The following is a 22,585-nucleotide window of genomic DNA, read 5'->3' on the forward strand; positions in this document are numbered from 1 at the left end:
TACGTCTTTTGACATGACTCTAGTAGTTCTTTATAGCTTCCTTGGTTTTGGTATGATGAAATGTTTAAGATTCATATCTTACACTTCCTGCTCCCAAACTTGGATTCAGCCATTTCTCTAAAGAGCCTCAGTTCTTCTAATGAAAGATGACAGTGACTGAAATCTGAGGCTAAAAATGCTCATTGCTATTGGCAATTGTTTCTAGTTCTTTTCACTGGCTGGAGCTAGGAAATGGTCATATATTTATTTTAGGGTCACATACACCATGATTTTATACTGATAATTCCAATTCAAATTCAGGGCTAGAGAATTGTCACTAAATTTTATCTGCCTTACAAGTGTCTCTGTTTTTACCCATACTAAAAATCTCGATTCTCAATGACACAAATAGAATTACTCTTTGGCTTTATCCCACAGTATACACACACACACACACACACACCAGTGTTAGAATAATAGGAACAATGCCACCATCAATATGATTACTGAAAGTGATTTAAGATTCTTTTTTCAGTACTTATTTGCATCCCATGAGGGATGTCCAACTTACTGTGGTTAAAAATCACTTTTACAATTCTGTAAAATATTTCCATGGTTCCAAAGTCATCTCCACATAATAAGATAAATTGAAGGAATTCTAAGGTCTATTCTTTTCTTCTCTAACTTACTCCCTCCCTCCCTTCTCCTATAAGTGATCTCTTAAAAACATCTGTGGTTGGTTTTTACACTTACAAGTGAATATGTATGGATATATTCATATACCTTCTTCTTTCTTAGATAAATGGTAGAATGAAATACAGATTCTCTCCACCTTGCTTTTTTAGCAAGGAGATCATCACTCTATAATACTTATAGAGCTCTTCCTCATTCCTTTTGTGGATGTATCATTGCTTATTCAGCTAGTCCCCTATTGCTAGGTATTTGGATTGTTTCCAGTCTTTTGCCATTATAGATATGGGAATGAACAGCCTTGTGCATACTTCTTATTGGTGTTTTTGCCAGTGTGTCATCAGGAGAGATTCCTAGAAGTGGGACCACTGGATTAAATCACATGTACATACATGCATATATTGTTTGTCTGGATATTGCCAAATTCTTCTCCATAGACACTGTAAGTTTTTTATTCCCATCAGCACTATGGAATTGGCTGTTTCCATAGCACTTCACCAACAAAAGATCGACATACTTTTGGAGTTTTGCCAATCTGATAAGTGAAAATGGTATCTCAGGTAGGTTTTTGTTTTGTTTTGTCCATATTTCTCTTATTATGAGTGAAGTTGGATATCTTTTTATGTAGTTCAGAGCCATTTTCATTTATTTTTATGTTAGTTCCCCGTTTAACATCTCCAGCCTACTTGACAGTAAGCTTGCTCTTGGCTTTTATTTTAAAACTGCAAATTCTAAATCCTGTTTATAGAATAGGGATGTTAACCCTTTGTGTTCAGAGTCACAAATACTTCTGTCTAGTTTGTCATTTGCCTTTTAGTTTTGCTTATGGTGTAATTTCGTGATGCAAAATTTAAAAATTTTTGGTAATCAGATTCATCAATATTTCCTTTATTTCTTTTAGATTTTGAATTATATCAGGGAAAACTTCTTTCACACCCAGCTTATAAAGGAATTCAGTCATGTATTCTACTTGTATGGTTTCCTTTTATGCACTTAAATAAATCTAGGATACATTTGGAATTGATTTAGGGTACGGTGAAGGATGGATCCAATTTTATTTTCCTCATGACTATCTGGTTGTCTGAGTACCATTTATTAAAAAGTCTATCCTTTCCTCCATTGGTTTCAAATGCTGCACTTATCAAAACTAAATTTATGTATGTAACAGAGCTTACTTTTGAATTTTATATTTTGTTCCTTTGGTCTTCCCATCTTTTATGTGCCGATATGAAATTACTTTCCGAGTGAGAGTCTCTAGTACGCTGCAATGTCTAGGAGAGCTGCCCTTTCTCTCCTTGCTCTCCTCTTTCAGTTATTCTTTTCAGCTATTCTTGCATTTTTGCTTTTACAAGTGAAATTTATAATAAGCCCTTATAGTTCTAAAAAGAAACCCCTATGAAATTTTAAAAATTAGGATTGCATTAAATTTATAAGTTACGGAGAACTGACATTTTCTTGAGTCTATATTCAAACACATGGTATTTCTTTACATTTGTGTCTTTCAAGAGAATTTTATTATTGTTTCATACACATTTTGGACATTTCTTGTTAAATTTATTCAGAGGTATTTTATTTTTTGCTATCATAAATGAGATGGTAGCCATTTATATATTAAGTGAATATATTATATATGTGTGTATATGTGTATTTAGCATATGTCTTTAATGTTATTTTCTAACCTGCTACTTTACTAAATTATCTTATTGTTTGTTATACAGTTTTCACATGGATCCTTTTGGACTTCCCAGAAAGACCAACATTTTCCCTTTTTCTCTCCAAACCTAATACCTCCAATTGCTTTCTCTTGTCTGGCATTAACTACTACCTCTGACCAATGTTAGTTACGTAACAGTAGAGCCAGTGGGCATACTTATCTTGTTCTTAATTTCTACAGGAAGTCCTCTAGTATTTCTTCCTTAGCTATTTTATCAGATCAAGAAAGTCTCCACATACTCTAATTATTCAGGTAAGAAATCAAGATGTAGCAATATCAATAAATAACTTACTGGGCCTGAGTGTGACCTATGGACTCTCTGGCTTTAGAATCCTCAATCTTTGTAGCACATCCCCTAGTTTTCATTACTGGGGACTCCCCTGTCCTCTACTCTTCAACAGGATCCTCACATTTTAAGAGATCTTAGGAGAGTTAAGAGTGGCCCCCAGTGACAGCACTCATTCTCTTCCCTGTCTTCTGTGGCAGTTTTGCTTCTGCACAGATATACTCTGCTTAGCAAAGCAAGACCCCCCCCCCCCCACAGGAAATCAGAAACTACCCTTCTTAGAAAGCAGTTTGGTGACCACCTATATTACTTGGCCAAGACCCTTGAGAGCAGCCTCATACCTCCCTCTTTCCTCCTGCTCCATGAAAATATTTTTCCAATCTCATATGTCATTTACAATGAGAGGAATTCTCCTGAATACATTTTTTTTCTCTGTATAACTACATTTCTAATGATACTTTAGTGTCCCTTGTAACTTGGCTAACAAAGGAACTACCTTACTGACCTGCTCTGACTTGACAAAGTGCATGTACAGTATTAAGAAATAGATGGGGTGGTTTATCTTGGGTAAATGTATTCAGGCTGGTGCATATACTAAAATAGCTTCTGGTTCTTTCTCCCTCTTTCAGGGATACCAGGTTGTGAATCACGAACAATGATCCTTTTGCCTTCTTATTCGGGGCTGGTGGGGGTGCTGGCGCTGTGGGGGGTGGTTAATTCTTGTTTTTTTTTTCTCTCTCTTTTTAAACCCACTAGGACTATAGGTTCTGTGGGGAGAGAACTGGCCCTCACCTGGATTGTCTGAGTATCCAGCAGTTTCCCCAAATAGGCTGATCCTCAGAGTCTGAGCTCTCTCTCTCTGCAAGGGCCAGAAAGAGGAACTGTGAACAGCAGGAAGGATATTCAAATCAGGTCCATTTTAAATTCTAATTCTCTTGCCTTTTAATAATTTTGATTTCCTTTTCCTCCAGCTAACCACCTCAGCTGTCTGAGGTATAAGCTGCTGTTTTCTCCCATGGAGACCAATAATTTCAGTGGAACAGAAGCCTCCATGTTCCCCTTTCTTTCCCAGGCAGCGTCTCTCTGGCCTTGGCCATGGCTTGCTCCTTTTGCTTTGAGACTCCACCTACCTGGCTGCACCTCCTCTGTCCCCACTCTCCTTTTATCTGCAGCTCCAAGGCGGGGAGGCTGCCTAATTCCAAGCTTGTGTTTGGTCTCTTTGAAGATGAAAGGGTCTGACATTGCCGCTGGAGCTTATTATGAGCATCATTTGCTAGGCAAAGAAGGTCAGGAGCATTTGGTAAAGCAGGAGAGGGAAAGAACCACTTTCTGCCCAAGCAATGGGCAGGGGCTATGCCCTCTGTGGCCTCCTGGTCATCACCTGGGAGTTTTCCTGTCTGTTTTTTCTCCTTAGCAGAAGTGTGAGAGTTTCTTACACACCTGAGGAGTGGAGAGAGAGAGGTTTGGAAGTGAAAAAGAACTTCATATACATGAACCCTAGCCAGGATTGGTTATGTGATTTGTGGGTCCTGGTGCAAAATGAAAATGTGACACTCCTTGAAGGGGCACCCACACCTCAATGTTTATAGCAGCAATGTCCACAATGGTTAAACTATGGAAAGAGCCCAGATGTCCATCAACAGATAAATGGGTTACAAAGATGTGGTATATATATATAATGGAATACTACTCAGCCATCAAAAAATTTGAAATCTTGCCATTCACAACAACGTGGATAGAACTAGAGGGTATTATGCTAAGCAAAATAAGTCAATTAGAGAAAGACAATTATCATAGGAACTCACTCATATGTGGAATTTATGAAACAAAACAGAGGATCATAGGGGAAGAGATCAAAACAAGAAACAAGATAAAATCAGAGAGGGAGACAAACCATGAGAGACTCTTAATCATAGGAAACAAACTGAGGGTCTCTGGAGGGGAAGGGAGGGGGAGGTGGGGATGGGATAAACTGAGTGATGGACATTCAAGAGGGCACATGATGTAATGAGGATTGGGTTTTATGTAAGACTTATGAATCACTGACCTCTACCTCTGAAACCAGTAATACATTATATGTTAATTAATTGAATTTAAATACAATTTAAAAAATAAAGGTGGTAAAATGTAAATAAATAAGTAAATAAATGTGTTAAAATATGAGATGGTATGGTTTTTCTCTTGACTTGTCATAGTAATTTTTGCTAATTAATCTTATACATCCTCAGACACATCCAGACACAGGATACTCAAGGGGGCAAATGCAAACTCTCCTAGGCCCCCTAGGGGCCCTGCTCCACCACGTGGGGCACTGTGTGGCCCACCAACTGCTGGGTTATCCTTTCTGCCAGTGACTGCACTGATGTGCTTTGTCCTGGTGAAGGGGAGGAGGCAAGGAGTCAAGCCAAGCATCTTCCTTTCCCACAGACTGGCCACTCCAATTCATGGAAGATAGGTAGTCCCATCTTCCTATCCTTAGGTAGTCCTAGGAGTATTGAAGCTCAGTGCCACTGAGTTCTATCTTCCTCTTTAGGTAGTCCTAAGAGTATTGAAGCTCAGTGCCACTCTGTAGGTACCTGGTTCAAGAGTGGACAAAAGGTTTGCTCTTCCCCTCTTGTTGCTTGTCAAATGCACTGTGGTGCTGCCAGCACTGAATCTATGACCCACTCCAAGAAGCAAATTTGACCCTTCCTGGATCTGTGAACTAGGCCCTTGTTGGAGGTGGGGGGTGGGTGGGTGGAGGTGAAGAGGGGCTTGGGGTTCCTGGAGTTGTGCAACTGGGCAGCTGAGAGCTTTGGATTTCTGGAGCCCAGAAATTCTTAGCATGACATGGCTGCCTCTGAAACCTGTGTGAAGGAAAGGCAGCACTTTCTGAAATAAATGAATTGCTAGTAGTCTGTTCTCTGGGTCTAGGTTAGGGACTCTGGTGGAGGTGGGCCCCTCGTGCAGTTCTGGGGGATCTGGCTGGTTGTTGGGTCTACGGCTCCATGAAAAAGCACCCAGGAAGGCAGTGGGGGCTCCATTCCTCAGTGGGTAAGTCTTTGTTTCTGTGTAGCCAGAAGTTGGCCCTGCCATTTGGGGGCAGATAGGACTTGGGAGGGAGCTGTCATGTCAAGGCTGTTGGGTGAAGAGGATTCTGTTAGGGGTGGAGAGAGGAAGAAAGGGTTCAACTAAGGCCCTGAAGGGGGGCCATGGTCTCCAGAAGCAAGTCCTTTGGTCAGAGACCTGACCCTGAGAGGACTGGTACTCTGACTCAGGATGGCCTCTGCATGTGCACAGTACTTCACAGTTCCTAATGCCCGTCCCCACCTTCTTTTTAGAGAGAGAGCCAGCATGTGAGAGCAGGGGTAGGGCAATGGGAGAAGGAGAATCTTAAGCAGATTCCATGCCCAGCATGTTGCCCAGTGTGGGGCTTGATTCCATGACTCTGAGATCATGACCTGAGCTAAAATCAGGAGTCAGATGCTTAACCGACGGAGCCACTCAGGTACCCTTCTCTAATGCTCCCTTTTGCATCTTATTTTATTTCATGTTCACAGCGACCCTGGGAGGTGCTCATTCACTTTATAGATGGGGAAAGGGAGACATAGAGCAAAGGACTGGCTGGTCCAAATAAGTGGCAGAACTTACTAGCTAATCACTGTTGAGTATCAATCGTGTACATGGTTTCAGGTATCTGCAATGCCATGAGTGAAGAAAGTCTTTCTAAGCTGTTAACCACTGATTTTATTGGGTATATTATTATTATTATTTTTTTATTGGGTATATTATATTTGGTTAACCCTCTTAGCATTTCTGCTCAGTAGATACAGCCATCTTCAAATGGCAAATGAAAAGAAAAATTGAGAGAAGTAACTGACCTAAAGTCACCTAGCTAGTAAATGGCAGTGCCACCATCCAAATGTAAGTTCACCTGACTCCCAGGTGAACTTCCAGTTTATGCCTTTTCTACTCTTCCCAGTGTTAGGGAGACCTGGTCCTTCCTAAGTGGGCCTAGTGTGTGAGGGCATGGACAGGCAAGTGACCATAGGACAACATGGTAACTACCACCATGAATGTGTGTACAGGCTGTCATGAGATCACAGAAGGAACTGAGGAGCAGGCTGAGGACACATGGTGTGTTCAGGGGCTCCTAGGTGGGTGGTGTGGCTAGGACTTAGCGGTTGCTTCTTAAGGGCCTTGTAGACTGAGCCCTGAGTCACAGATTGTGTCCTGTCAGTGATGAGGAGCCCAGAAAGGTGTTGGCTAGGGACATAATGTAGTCAGATCCCACATGTCAAAAGATCACACCGGTGACTGGGTGGAGAATACCAGGAAGGAGAGCGGGCATCAGCAAAGTCATCTTAAAAACGTTATGTTGAAGCTGGGAGGGCTGGATAGTGTGGGTCAGTATTGTAACTACAACAAAGGAAAATTAATGTGCATTTCTCAAAAATGTAGAATTTTCTTTCTTTCTTTTTGGTGGAACAGAGCTTAATATTGTTGGAAGGCTAGGTTGTGTGATACAGCAATAACTGCATTTTACAGGTCAGTCTCACTGTATCTCAAGTCCACGCTTTTTTTTTTTTTTTTTTAATTTATGATAGTCACAGAGAGAGAGAGAGGCAGAGACACAGGCAGAGGGAGAAGCAGGCCCCATGCACCGGGAGCCCGATGTGGGATTCGACCCTGGGTCTCCAGGATCGCGCCCTGGGCCAAAGGCAGGCGCCAAACCGCTGCGCCATCCAGGGATCCCATCAAGTCCACGCTTTTAAACAAAAGAAGAAGGGAAGTCTGTATTCATATGAAGTATCTCACTTATGGTCAGTTAAGAGAGAAATGACCCTCATTTGGGATTCAGTGACAGGATTGAATGTCTCTGTGTCCTTGGCTCTGGTGGCACTTTGGCTGTGCTGCTCTCAGGGAGCAGTTTGCTAATCTATGGTCTGCCCACAGGCAGGAACCATGCAACTTAGATATCTATGGATTTGCTAGAATGGCTGTGGCATTGTACTCATTTTACAGATAAGGACACTGAGGTTTAGAGAAGTTGAGAAAGTTGCCCAATCCCCTGTAGCTAGCTGGAGCCAGACCACATCAGGATCTATTGAATATGGACTAAGTTTTGTGTCTATACGTTTTGACTTAGAAATTAGGATGCCTGACTTCTCATGAAAAGTCTGGGTGGCGTCTGAATGCAGAACAATTTCTTGTCCTACACAGGCTGAAATATTGGAACATATAGGAACAGCCTGCTGGTTTATAGGACACAAATACTTGGAATCAGGACTGCTAGGGAGAATCTGGGAGGGGTGGCTTTCTTAGATTTGACAGCTTTAAGCCCCAGGCTGCTTTAAGATGGCTCTCCCTCATAGCCTAGATGGATGTAAGCAGAACAACAGCTCCAGAGGAAAGCCAAGAGGACAGTGTTGTATATCATATGTCCTAAGCTGACGGTCGGGCACTGACTGACAATGAAGGAGAAGCATCCTCAGATGAAATGGGAGGCAGGAAGGGAAATGGGGAGCCTCTCAGTGTGCCTGCACTGCATCACTTAGCCACACACAAATAGAAGTTTGTGATCTCCTCTTGGGGAGTGCATGCTGGCCTCTAGGGCCCAAGGGATCCAAGCTGGCAGTTCCTGGCTGAATTAGAGGCCCATGTAGCTCAGAGGGATCCCAAGATCAGCATGTATCGGGGGGAGGTTGGGTAGGGAAGGGAAAGAGAAGCCAGCCACCCACAGAGATCTGATGAGATGTGCAATGCTGGCTGGAGTCCTGGTGGTAGAACAGTAGGCTGCAGGCCAGACATGACAGATGAGCTCAGCGCTCTGCGGAAATCACCCAGGAGAACACATCCTGACCAAGCAAGGGAGAAAGATGAAACCTCTGTGTCCAGCCCTGTCCAATAGGATAGCACTGGCCACATGTAGTAAATAAAATATAAAATAAAATAAAATAAAATAAAATAAAATAAAATAAAATAAAATAAAATAAAATAAAAATAAAAACTCAATTCTTCAGTCTTATTAGCCAGGATTCATGTGCTCAATAGCCATATGTGGCTGTGGCCACCAGACAGGACGGTGTGGATATAGGACATTTCAGTCACTGCAGAAAGTTCTATTTCATGTAAACTATCACATTAATATTTTAAATGTTGATTACCTGTTGAAATAACATTTAAAATATATTGATGCTAAAATTAGCTTCATCTGTTTCTTTTTATTTTTTTACTGTAATAGAAACTTATCAATTACCAGGTGGCTCATATTTCTATTGGACAGTTCTGTAGCAGATGGATACAGGAACACACCTCCATTTATCCTTGTTTTTGATGCCTCATCCATTCTATGGTGTTCCATTTGATGATGGCTGTGAAAACCCTTTCTTAACACAAAACCTCTTCTTAACAGGGTTATGGGACAAATGCAAGCTTTGGAACTGAAACAATTCAGGCTCAAAGTTCAGCTTCCCTACAGGCTGCAAATCTTGGGCAAATTACATAATTCCTTTGTGCCTCAGTTTTCTCATCTGAAAAATGCAATCGGTAAATGAGCCTCTGCATAGTATTGCTTTGAACATAGGAGATAGTTCGTGTACAGGGAACTGGGCCTGGCCCTTAGTCTACCTCAGTAAATGATAGCTGTCATTATTGTTTTCATTATCATTAGTATTTTTTAGCATGAAATGAGAGGTTGTGGTCAGTTTCTTTGGCTTCAAACCATTTACTCCCCTGCCCCGCCTCAGCATTCTTGCTCTCTGATAATGACCCCTCAGGCAGCTGTCAGCACCCTCTCCTGGCCCTACGCAAAGCCCTTGGGCATGGCCCAGGCACTCACCTGCTGGCAACTGCTGGCCCAGGAGGCCCTGAGGGCACCCCAGCTTTCTGAGCGTGTGGCTTTGCTCTCCAGGTGCATCCGCAGCTGTGCCTCCAGCTCTTGGCTGACGCTCTCGAGGGCATGAACCTTGGCCATGTATTCCACCAGGCAACCCCCCAGGTCCTCAACTGTACTGAGGTTCCTCTCCAGACCTGGAGCTGGTGCTGTGGCAAGACCTGAGCTCCGCAGGCCCTGCAGGAAAACACTGCTGATGCCCAGAGCCCGGCGTGTCACACGGGTGCCCAGGCCACCTGTGAACCCACTGGGCGCCATCCCTACATAGACTCTGGGTGCTCGGATGAGACCACCCAAGGCATTGGTCCTGGAGGCTGGGGGGCTATCCAGGGAGGATGATGACCATGTTCCCCCGAAGGATGCCCTGTGCCTTTGGAGGGGCATGCTGGAGCTGGCCCCGGTGGGCATGTCCACCACCACTCGCCTTGTGCTCATCTCCCCTTCTGCCTCTGCTCTGCCTAGTGGGTTTACAGAGCCTAGTGGCTTTTGGTTTCCAGCCCCAGTGTCCCTGTGGCCCGGTCGTGGGCCTCTCTGGAAGCTCCCCTACCCCCAGGCCTGCTTTGTCTGCTATTTTCTATGAGCTTCCACCATTCATTGAGCTGAAAGAGAAATGGTCCCTGCCCCAGGGCTGTGTGCAGAAAGGCACTCATGCATTCTCTGCAAGGTCATGTGCCTGACCTCCCAGATTTTTCTGCTGGTGGTGGGGGAGGCTAGATCAGTGCAGGCTGTGGAGGAGGCTCATCTGGGTCTGTGTCCTTCACCACCTAAGAGAGGGCAAAGCAGGCATCAAACAGCCCTATTTCACAGATGAGTAAACCGAGGCTTAGAGACCTCAGATCACAAGTGTAGTGAGTGGCTGGCTGACCCAGGACTGAATCCAGATGTTCCAGGGCCAATTTCAGAACTTTCTACATCCTTACGTGTGCTGTGTATGTGAATGTGTGAATGTGCATGCATGTCCACACAGGTAATAGACAATGGATATGGATGTGAACCACCCATGGTGGAGGCAGCCCCATGAACTCAAGGGAAACAAATGAAGCCTGTTTCTTCCCTCACCCTCTCTCAGTTCTGGTAGCAGCTTCAGGTCCTTCGGTGGCATTTTTTTTACCTTGAACACTGCTGTTTATCAGCTGCTTGATGTTGGCCATGTTGCTCCATGTCTCTGGACATTACTTCCCACGCACTGGCCTGAGCTCTCTCTAAGTAGTAGACAACCACCCTGGGCAAATTCAGGTCTCACACATGTTGGGCACTTCTTATGCTGTAGCTGTTTCCTACACTTCTGTTTCTCCATTTTCCAGAAGACTAATAAATAAGAACAAAGAGGTTTTCCAGTAAGCTCTTTAAGGGTGCTTCAAGTTAGGATTTGATGACACCCCTGGGTTTTAATTCTTACTGTCAGCACCTACTAAGGTATGTTGTTATGGTCACATCTCAAGTACTTTTACAGGTCTAAAAAAGATCCTCTGAGATAACAAAACCCACTAAAACCTAAAACCTACTGCACTTAAGTTCTGCACTAGAGAATCCAAGTAGCCACAATTAATCCAGAGCTGGATATTTATCCCAAATCCTGTAACATGAGAACCCACCTCAAGTGAGAGAAGGGGAAGGGAGTCAATTTCTAGTGTGTATTGAATCCATCCTAGTGTTGTGTATGGTTTCCATACTTTATTTCATTGAATTCTCAACTCAACTTTAGGAGGTAGATATAGGGTTGACATGTACTACTATTTGGGCTGTGCACTGCACTACTTTAAAAATATAATCACTGTGTCAAATGATGGGTTATTAACTCCTTATGTGATGTGGACCCTGATAGCTCCAATGACTTGTCCAAGGTAGTAGCAGAGCTGGGATGAGAAGACCTCTTCTGACTCTTAGTCAGTGACATATCTAGCAACCCCTCTGACTCCCACCACCTAGAGAACAGGATACTATCCAAAGTCACACAGGCAGAGGTCAAAACTATGATTACCTACTGGAATATTCTATGTGCTCTTCCTTGCTGATTAAGACTACAACTTTTCCCCGCCTTCTACTTTGTCTATTTGAAATGACACAGAAGAAACTTCATAAATATTAATGTTGGTTATATGATTAACAGTATAAGGAACCAACTTGGTCAAGTAAAAGCTGGCAGTGTCCCTTATTTATTTAGACATACATCTCTGGTACACGCTGTAGGGTCCATGGCACCCACCAGACTGTCAGAATAATATCCTCCTAACACAGGTGATGCTGACTAGGTCTCGAGAACTGCAGGAATTCCGGGGTGTATCATCCAAGGCTAAATGAAGGGTTCAAGCTACTGAATAAGTTGTTTGCACAGGTGTCACGTTTATGCACTGTTATTCTCTATGGAATGTTAACTCTCAGTGGCCAGGTTAACTCCAGCTTTCTCCAACCCAAAGATATATACAGTAGAACCCTCAGCCCCAGGGAGGAAGAGGAGAGAGAAGGGATTTATTTTACTTGACATCAATGTTTCCAAAGACCTAAAGAGAGATGACTCTGTTTTGGAGACATCACAAACATGTTCTAAAGGGTTTGTATTATCAAATGACAAATTGCTAATCCTATTAGTTCATTACGCTCATAAAACCCAACCTATTGTTAAAATAGATTAAAAAGTACAGATGAACATTAAGCAGTGTCAGTTCTTAAGGAAGACTTAAAAGTTATTTTAAAATGAAAAGAATGCAAAATGCATTAGCAACTTAATCCTCTGGCTAATAAAATAAGTTTATTTATATATACATGGTAGTTGAATTCTGTGGATAAGGAAAAATAAGTCATACATCCACATATATATATGTGTATATATAACATATGTATCTTTGATTACATATATTATATATAATTTTACTTTACAAACATATTTCTTTATATATGCACACACATTGCTATAGTAAATGCAATAGCAGACAGAAATATAAGGTTAAAAGCTCAGACAGCAGCACGCTGGCAAACGAATCTCAGAGCAACATTTAACCTGCTTCCTTGTGGGTTGAAGAGTCTTTAAAGAGAGACAACCACCAAACTCATGTTAAGTAGATTCATACAACATTGAGAACACACATTTTTGAAGGCCATCTTTTTTTTTTTTTTTAAGGAAATGTAGGAAGAAAGGAAAAAGTTATGATAAAAAGACCACAGCAACAACACAAACATGTGAATCAACATTCAAGTTCAATTCCCAATCTGACTATAAGAACATCTATATTCAAAATATACTATCAAACTAATTTTCTTTAGAGAAAGAGTCAAAGCAGTTCTCTTCTCTCCCCACCATCTATTAGGAAAAAAGTGAGAAGCAGCCATCTGTGGAAGCCCCTGGTCTCTGCGGGTCTGACCCTCCTGAGTGTGGGCTAGGGGAGGTGGCTGGCCAGCCATCTGCAGAGGCAGCCATGCAGGGGAGACTGGGAAATGAATGCCGGGTGGCAAGCCCACCTGCAGACCCACAAGCAGGTCCACCTGCTTGTGTCAAGGAGGGATAGGGATATGGTGATGTCTTCTCCCAAGCAATCCACCTTGACAATCTTTGTTTTGTAAGATCACAGGAGGGTTTAGAAAATCACAGCTCCACACTTCAAGGCCTTTTATATAAACATGTTCCTCAAGGGGCAAAATGTGATGCCTTTTGAGAAAACAAAGCTGAACCCCAATAAACATTTGATTTGTGAAGAAGGGCAAGCATTCCAAAGCTCCAGGGTTAGGATCCACATCTAAACCATCTTCAGAGAAAGGCACGAGTTTTAAAGCAGATGTGGGTGTTGGAGAGGATGCAGGAATGTGCTTGGGGGTGGGTGGGGCTTTTTTTCTGCCAGGGCAAGGCAGTCCTGTAAGCACAGTGGAAGCTCCCTGTCGTGTGATGTTAGGAGGATGTGGCCTTGGGATGCCTAATGTCCTCCACAGACTCCTGAGGGCTGCACGTTCCTTCCTGCCTGCTGTCCTGAACTCAGATGGTATTAGCCTTGACAGTCAATGGTGCCACTGTGTGGGTACAGGATCATCCGCTGGGGTGATGAGAGGTCCCCTTTTCCTGCTCTGTGCATGAGTCTGCTGCTTCCCCTGGGGTGGTCCAGTTGCCTTCACTGGTGTGCAGGGGGAGGAAGTGGGGTCCCACTGAATCCAGAAGAACCAGAACTTTAAGAAGCTGTGTTCTTGACTATTTTAACATTTCACTTCCACAGGTCTATTTCTTTCCTCACCTGCCTGGGGCTGCTGGGACCCCCAAGTACTCAATGACAGTTATTAAGAGAAGCAATCAATGCAACTGCTTTGCTTAGAAATACCTTTATTTTATAAAGCCACGGATCATTCTGTAAAGTTTTTTTTTTTTTTTTTTTTAAACCACACTTATAAAAAAGATGTTGACAATTCTTAGGAAAAAAAAGCTGAAAATGTTTCTTATTAAGTCAGGGTTACACAAAGATTATATTTATAATATATATTTGTATATTTATAATTTAGAGACGACAGGTAGGGAACAGCAAAGCAAGGGCTGCTGCAGTTAGATCTCTGATACTTGATCATTTCCCACAAACAGTGTTTCCTGGCAGAAGGGATTAACAAGGACCATCCCAGTGTCTCTGTAGTCGCCATTGGCTGGGGATCGGGGCTCCGAGAGCTGGTCCTGAGAGGAGAGAGGGAGGAGATGGTATGAACTTGGAGGGTTCCGTTCATAAGGAAACACACATTCATAAGGAAAACATTCATAAGGAAACACACACACAGGAGGACATCCATTTCCAAATAGGATTGCTTGGTAAACATTTTCATCGTCCTCACTGTCAATGCTGAAGTGCAGAGCCCTCTCTGCTCTTCTGCAGGAAGATTTCCTGCTTCCTGAATGACAGGTTGCCAGAGATGGGACTGCTTTCCACTGAGAAGTCTGAGAAGGCTTGCCATGTGCAACACACAGTGAGCGCATGGCCCACTGCCTTCGTGGGTAAAACTGGGTCTATGTGGGCCCCTGATTCTCCTTCCTGCCTCTTTCTCACAGATCTCTGGGAGACTTGGCAGCTTTCCCTACCTGCACTTTCACGCCCTACATTTCCCACCTTTTTCTTCTCTTACCATTCACCTGTCTGAGCCTTCAAGGGTGCATTCCTCCCCCTCCTGAGTTCTCCCAGAATTATTGCCTCATTTCTTATAGCACTAGATGTACTGAGGTGAATGGATATGAATCTCTGTGACAGTAGGTGGCAAGTGAAAAATTTAGTCTGTGTACATAGCCTGAGAAATGGAAGAATCTAGAAATAAGTAATTCACTGATTAGGTTGTTTAAATGATTTTGGCATCAACTAACAAGGACTGTAAGCATTTGTGGTCCACTAAGTGTCTGTACTCAGGGCAGCCCCAGGGGCGCAGTGGTTTAGGGCTGCCTGCAGCCCGGGGCATGATCCTGGAGACCCAGGATCGAGTCCCACATCGGGCTCCCTGCATGGAGCCTGCTTCTCCCTCTGCCTGTGTCTCTGCCTCTCTCTCTGTGTGCCTCTATGAATAAATAAATAAAATCTTTAAAAAAATAAAAAAAATAAATGTCTGTACTCAGACTCAGGCCCAGGTATTAATTTAGGGAAAAAAAAAAAGTCAGCTTATCCCAGTTCTAAAATACTGACATCTCAGAACCTACAGGCTACTTTAGAGCAAAGACTCAGTAATAAGGTAGAACCGGCTTAATCCAGACTTGGTGAGATGTCTTCACTTGAAGAAGATACAATTAACTTGCTGAAGTTTATTGTAACCAAAACATGGATAATTTTTGAGTAGTACATATTGCCTTATGGACAATAAGGAGGGAAAGGAACAACGGCCATTTGTCAGTGAAACGTCTTTTCCGAAGATAAAAATGTTCTTCAATGTCTGGAATTGATAGAGTGCCCATTTGAGAGAGGGACACAGGAGCATCTCTCTAACTACGGAAAACAGGGCATCCCCTCTGTCTCTACTGGGCTTTGCGTTGAGCTGTGGAGGGAGATTTTGGAGGCTGAGATCTGGCATGTCATTTTATAGTTTGTACAAAGCAATGTTCACCAAGGGTGAACCATGTGGAGACTTCCTACAGTGTAGAAAAGAAAGTTACTTAGGAAATGACAGACAAGAAAGGAAAAAAAAAAAAAAAGGAGGAGGAAGGGAAGGAAAAGGGGGCGTGGGAAAGCATGGAAAAATTTATAGGCACCTTTTGGGCATTAGTTTTGCCTATACAGCCTGGATTTGTGTTTTGCTGCTTTCATCAATCCAGAATGGGAACAGGGCACCAGAGAAACTTGCTTAGGCAAAGCACTTGGCAGCCACGAAAGTTGGCAACTACAACTACGGTGAGTGCAGCCCCAGGTTGTGGAGTGCAGGGTATATGCCCTGTGACTGCATGACCACTCTGTGGGTGGTCTGCAGGGCCTGTATGTGCCCAGAGAGTTGGAACAAATTGTAACATTACTCCACATAAAGCAGAATGAGGGCAGTAGACCTGTTGGGCGGGAAACAGTGATAAAACCCATTCTGAAGCCAAACTGGCCTTCCTGCTGCTGGTTCTATGGCAACTTCCTAACCTAGGATGGTGACTGCTGGGGGCAGCCTCGACCAGAACCTCTGGCTTTTGTCTGAAGGCAGCCCCAGTGCTCTGGGGTGGAATGACTAATTGGGATGCTGCATAAGCAGGGCCCTTTCTATAGTAAGCTCACAGACACTGTCCTTTGGTTTTGGTTTTCACTTACCAATTTGCAAAGAGAATATGAGAAATTTAGAGTTCAGAGATTCAGAGATTCACAGCCCACACTCAAAGTGTGGCCAGCCCTTTTGCCAACTTACCCATCTTTTTACTCACTGTAATAGTTCTCAGGAACACTTTTAAAAACATTTTTATTTTTTTAACTGAAGTATAATTGACATACAATATTATATTAGTTTCAGGTGTACAACATAGTGATTTGACAATTATGTACATTATGAAATGCTTCACCACAATAAGTGTGGTTATGAATTTTGCTATGCAAGATGTACACTGACCATACTAAAGGTCAATGCTTTCATGGAGCCTGTTGCTTTGTCCTTCCGTTAAAAAAATTTTTTTTTAAAGATTTTATTTATTTATTCATGAGAGACACATAGAGAGAGGCAGAGACATAGGCAGAGGGAGAAGGCGGCTCCGAGCCCGATTTGTGACTCGATCCCAGGACCCAGGGATCATGCCCTGAGCCAAAGGGAGATGCTCAACCACTGAGCCACCTAGGTGTCCCCAGTTAAAAATTTTTATTGAGCATCCACTGTATGTTAGGCTTTGGACTGGGTGACGGCCCAGTCATGAATTAAAATCACAGTTCAAAAAAAAAAAATAAATAAATAAAATCACAGTTCATTCATGTGATAAACATTACCATGTTCTGGGCATTGTCTAGGTGCTAGGGATAGAGCAATGAGCAGAACAAACAAGGCTCCTGCCCTCAGGCAGCTTATATTCTAGTAGGAGAGACAGATAACAGGCCAGTCAACAGAGAATGATGCAATGTCAAGTGGCAAGAAGTGCTCTGAAGAAAAATAATGCAGAAAAGAGTATAGAAAACCATGGGGGTGGGGGGTGGCTTTCTACTCTGTATAGATAAGTCAGGGAAGGCTTCCCTGAAGAGGCAGCACTGGAACAGAGACCTGATGGAAGTGGGGGATGGAACCAGGAAAAGAGCATTTTACATCTGTGAGAGAGCAATCTTGTATTGTTGGAAGAACTGTGTTGAGGAAGAGCCAGAGGCCATTGTGGCTCAAGTGTGTGGTCAATGGGCAGTCTGGCAGGAGGGGGCCAGGGAGGTGGGCAGGGGCCAGCCTATGAAAGATCTGGTAAGAGGAATTTGGATTTTGTTCAGAGTGTGAAGAGGAGCCATTTGAAGGTTTGGAGCCATGAAGCCATGGCAGATGTGAAGTCCTTCCTTGAGAAGATTTTGTGGCTACTGTGTGGAGGACAAACTGCAGGAGGCAAGATGGTAGCTGGGATCTTGTTTTCAGAAGCCACTACAACAATCCATGATTTGAGGGAGGCAGCAGCGCAGGTAGAGAAAAGTACTCTTATGTCGGAAGAACCAAGGGGATCTGCTGACAGACTGGATGTGGAGTATGTGAGAGGAAAAGGCAGTTGGCAGTGCCATCCATGTAATGAGAAACACCAGGGAACTTCTGGGTATTTGGGTGGGGAGGGGAAGTCAACAGTTCAGTTTTGGGCATGTTGAATATGAGATGCCCATTAGACATGCATGGTAGTAGGTGGGTATGTGAATCTGGAGTGCAGGGGAAATATCAAGGCCAGAGATGGAAACGGCAAGTCAATGGTGCAGAGAGAGTACTTAAAAATCATGAAACTAAGTATAGAGAGAAGAGAAGCAGTGGGACAATTGAGCCTGGGCACTGCAGTGATTAGAGGCTGGCCAAAGGACAAGGAGTCAGTGACAGAGACTGAGAAGGAGCTGCTGAGAGGGAGGGGAGCCAGGACGGGATGGGTTGAAGACAGAAACTTTCTGAGGAGGTGCTGATGCTGCTGGTAGATCGAGTAAGCGGAATGCTCAGAACTGATCCCTGGGTTTCACAATATAGAAGCAACTGGGTATTCTAGGTGGGGAGTGAAATATTAAACTAATTATCAGGGGATCCCTGGGTGGCGCAGCGGTTTGGCGTCTGCCTTTGACCCAGGGCACGATCCTGGAGACCCGGGATCGAATCCCACGTCGGGCTCCTGGTGCATGGAGCCTGCTTCTCCCTCTGCCTATGTCTCTGCCTCTCTCTCTCTCTCTGTGTGTGTGACTATCATAAATAAATAAAAATTTAAAAACAAAAAAACAAAAAACAAAAAACAAAAAACAAAAAACTAATTATCAGGCCAGTAGCTACAGCTACACACTTACAACTCTGGTAAGCACTATGATAGAAAAGCACAGGATGCTGAGGCCATATGATAGGAGAGCAGAGTCCAGCCTAGCAGGTCAGGGAAGGCCTCTCTGAGAAAGTAAGTTAGTCTGGGCCTGAATGATGCGTAGGAGTCAGTGAGGTAAACAAGTAAAGGAGTGCTGGGGAGGGACAGAATACATTCCAACAGAGGAAACTATCATGCATAGCCCCAGAATGGGACATAAATTAGCACCATAAATAAATCACAAGAAATCCGGTGTGGCTGGAGCTTAGCAAATGAGGGAAGAATGGAATGATGTGAGGCTGGACGGTTGGGCCAGGGCCAAGTCTACCTAACAGGCTCTGCAGAAGACTGTGAAAAGACTGAACTGTAACTTAAGAGCATCAGGAAGCTACTGAAGGGTTCTGATTATGGGAATGATGTGATCACATTTATGTTAATAGAAGCTCATCCTGGCTGCTGTGGGGGACGGATCTGCAGGGGAAGAAGGAACTATCTCCAGAAGTTCTCATCATCTCTAGTAGTCCCATCTGTTCATCCATTCATTAAACCACCCTTCCTCTCCTTCTATGCATTCATTAATCATGTATAAAGTACTTTTACCAGACCATCAGCACAATCTTTCTAAAACTAGGTCACACAAACTGCCCAAGACTAAAATACGAACTCCATTCAAGCCCACGTCTAATCAATCTATCTTTATTACTATGCCCTCACCTCTGCCTCACCTTATGTATGAGAGTAGAAGGAGAGCCTGGTCAAAGCCTAGCTCTCTCACTGGCCAGACAGATGTTCTGGGCAACATTTCTTGACTCGATGTGTTCTTTTCTCCCATTATATGCGTGTCCAGCCCACATTCCCACCTTTACTCAGGTTACTTCCTTTGCTATAATATCTGTCAAAATCCATTTATCCTTCCTAACCCTCAATGCAAAGGCTTTCTTCTCCTAGGTTTCTACAGCTCTCTGCAACTCTTCTTGTATCTACCCTAGTTTGTTTGCTTTTGAATGATGCTTGGGGCTCATATGTCAACCACATCTCAGGATCTATGCCCCCTGAGAGCAAGCTCTCGTCTTCACAGTCCCCAGAGACTGCCTGCCACAAAATGGGTCCTCAATGAATACTTATTGAATTGTTCCCAGAAACCCGAGGTTCCAAGAACAGTGCTTCCTGAATGTTAACATGCATAGAAAGCACCTGAGAATTCTTGCTAAAATACAGATTGATTCAGTAGGGCTGGGGTGAGGTCTGTAGTCTCCTGCCACTGCTCCTACTAGTCTGTGTACCATCTTGAGGAGCAAGACCCTAAGAAGCAAGCAGATGCTTCACAGCTTACTTTGGAGCCTGTGCTATTCTCTATGGTGGGGCTGGACCTTCCAGGGGCACCCCTTGGTTTGGGGCTCATTACCTCAGAGGTTTCAAGGGACTGGATCTCCCTTGGTAACTCCACAGCATGCTTGTTGAAGTAGTCCATGGTGATGGCATTGTTCCAGTAGCTCAGGTTGTTCTCTGGGTTGGCCGTCTTTTTCTTCCTCCTCAGGCAGCACACTGTCAGCAAGACAGCTATAGAGAGAGTCGAAATTAGAGATGGTATGGGGATGTGGGGGGAGACAAGCATGGAGCCAGCATTGCTGAGTGACAGATACAAGTCTCCAGGTGAGGCTGTGATGCTCATATATTCATTCAGCCGCCTGCCCTATTTGTTAATTTGTTGGTTTGACAATTATCTGCAATGTTTAATGTTGACTTTAGGCCAGGTTCTGGGAGAGAGGGAGTGGAAAAAAAAAAAAGACAAGGTTGCCCTACATCACAAATATCCCTCCCAGTTTGTGTATAGAGGGACATACAGGTGGTGACATGATCTATAATAAACAAAATGAATACAAGGTAAATTCAGATAGCAATAACTGTTCAAAGAAAATAAAACAGGGTGAAGTGAGAGAATGAGAGGAGTTGGGGAGTGAATACTTTAGGGTCATCATGAAAGGCTTTCCTGAGGTGACCTTAATGTGTGACCCTGTCCATCCAATCTCTGAGACTTATGGGGCTCTAGGGAGGAATAAGTACATTTGGATGTTGCTAATGAACCACGTGTGAACAGAGGTGCTTCGGTTTGCCAAGAAGGAAGGCTTCTGAGGTTGGAGAGATAATGTAGCCTATCCAGGCTCAGAGTGTGCAATGGGTGATGCTTTGACAAGGATGACAGTAGCCCTCTTGGGGAAAAGGCAGTAAATGAAGACTGGGATCCCCTGCCCAGGCTCACCATCACCACAGCCTGTGGGTGGCTGAAACTCCAGGCCAGGGATAGGCAGGGTTGTACTCAACATCTTGGAGGCACGGACCATCTACACTGGGAAGAGGAGACCCCAGACCCAGCAGACCAGAGGCTGGCACCATGATGGCAATGACCACCAGGGGGCAGCAGAGGGCCAGCTCTATCCACAGCAGCCTGAGGATTTGGCCAGCATCAGGGGGGCCTGTATATGCCAGTGTCAGGTATCTGTAAAAGCTGGCACTCATACAAGCTGAGACCTCAGAGGCTACCCCCTAGGTCCCTGTAGGATGACACAGTAATTCTGTTTCTGTAGCTCTCTTCTCAGCTCCTGGCCTTGCTGGCATCTCAACCTGAAAAGGCCTCTAGACAAGGCCGAGACATTAGGCAAGTTTCTACTGATCCAATCTGCTTTGATCAGAAAGACTTCTAATTTGCTCATTACTCTTCTAGGTCCCCTTTAAAAAGTTTTAAAGATATAAAGGACATTTCTGAGTGTTTGAGCTAAAATAAATTTTAGACTGGCTGGTACAGACTTTCAAATTTTGAAAAATTTCCAAATTCAAATTCTCCTTTTTCTTCTCTCCTTTCCTTCCATAGAAGGAGCTGACTGAAGGATGAATAAGGGTGAAGTGGGAGAGCTACAGAGCTCAGCCTGAAAATCTGCAATTTAGGGCATCTCCTTATTTTATAGATGAGAAGACTGGTCCAAAGTATCCAGCTGACTTGCCATAGGTCATAGGTTTGTGAGTGGCAGGGCTAGGGCAAGACCTTGGGTCCTGTCTCTCTTTTTCTGGCATCTCATAAAGCTGCTAACTTGGGCTGGCACAGGCTGCAGAGTCTAGGTCCTCTACCCCCAGTCCAATGCTCCCTCAAGCCCACACTGCCCTTGGCTCCACAACCTGGGCCTGTTTAGGACACAGGACCAGGACCCTGCCTTGCAGGCAGGGCTGGCCCTGTTGTGGGATGGTCTGGGGATTGGAACAGGGGACTCTGTTCCTAGCTTTCTCCCCTTAAATGTTAGCACTTGAGGCCTGATTGTTTCTCTCAGGGAGCTCCCAGCGACTCGCAAATGCCATTTCATTTACAATAGAAGCTGTCCTCGCTATAGAAAGAGTTTGGGCTTAGAGTCCAAAAGCCTGGGTTCAAGTTTGATTGCTGTGTGTTACTTTAGGTAAATCACTTTATCACACTTGGCTACTACGGAGTCACAGGGCTGTAATGGGAACTAGAGATCATGAATGCAAAATGCTGAACACACTGATACACAGTCAGTGCTTAATTAATGAGAGTTTTCTTTTTGTTCTTCTAGTACCCTCCACAAGAGAGATCTAGATAGAAAAACTGCACTAGATGACTGTTGAGTGACTCAAGAAAAAGTACAATTCAGGCTTATGGAGTCTCTAATATGTGCCCAGTGCTGACCTAGGCACTTTACAGTCTGATTTAACCCACAAAATAACTGAGGAAGGTACTGTTACTTTTCCTTTTTGCAGAAGAGGCAAATGAAGATCATGGAAATTAACACAATTGACCTTGATCACCCAGGTAATTAATGGAACTTGACCTGGGTCTCTGTGACCCTCAGGGTGATGCCTGCTATCTTACATTGCCCTGAACACTACAGGGAACACATCTATCTGAGGTATGGGGAGCACTTTATAAATGACATAACTCTGTGCAAACACAAGTCAATGCTGTCATCTGTTTTTTTTTTTTTTTTTTTTTTTTTTTGAGAGTGAGTGGGGATTGAGAAGGAGAGCGAGAATCCTAACTAGGCAGCACACTCAGTGCAAAGCCCAGTGCAGAGCTTGATTTTACCACCCTGGGATCATGACACGAGCTGAAACCAAGAGTCAGATGCTTAACTG

General features: G+C 43.8%; 2 protein-coding genes across 37 annotated transcripts in view; both read right to left on the reverse strand.

Moving 5' to 3' along the window:
- The window catches only part of BFSP2 (beaded filament structural protein 2), a 59,989-nt gene extending 50,011 nt beyond the window's left edge, over positions 1–9,978 (reverse strand). Inside the window, exon 1 of the mRNA XM_072792697.1 lies at positions 9,490–9,978. Coding sequence (XP_072648798.1) covers positions 9,490–9,978 — 489 coding nt within the window. The remainder of the gene's footprint in view (positions 1–9,489) is intronic.
- A 2,292-nt stretch (positions 9,979–12,270) lies between these two features.
- TMEM108 (transmembrane protein 108) overlaps positions 12,271–22,585 on the reverse strand; it is a 349,072-nt gene continuing 338,757 nt past the window's right edge. For all 36 annotated transcript variants that reach the window (XM_072792726.1, XM_072792747.1, XM_072792712.1 and 33 more), the window contains 2 exons: positions 19,851–20,005; positions 12,271–14,185 (listed from right to left, as the gene is read on the reverse strand). In XM_072792726.1, coding sequence (XP_072648827.1) covers positions 14,063–14,185; positions 19,851–20,005 — 278 coding nt within the window. In that variant the 3' untranslated portion in view covers positions 12,271–14,062. The remainder of the gene's footprint in view (positions 14,186–19,850; positions 20,006–22,585) is intronic.

This window comes from Canis lupus, chromosome 22 (genome assembly GCF_048164855.1).
Source record: "Canis lupus baileyi chromosome 22, mCanLup2.hap1, whole genome shotgun sequence".
NCBI lineage: Eukaryota > Metazoa > Chordata > Mammalia > Carnivora > Canidae > Canis > Canis lupus.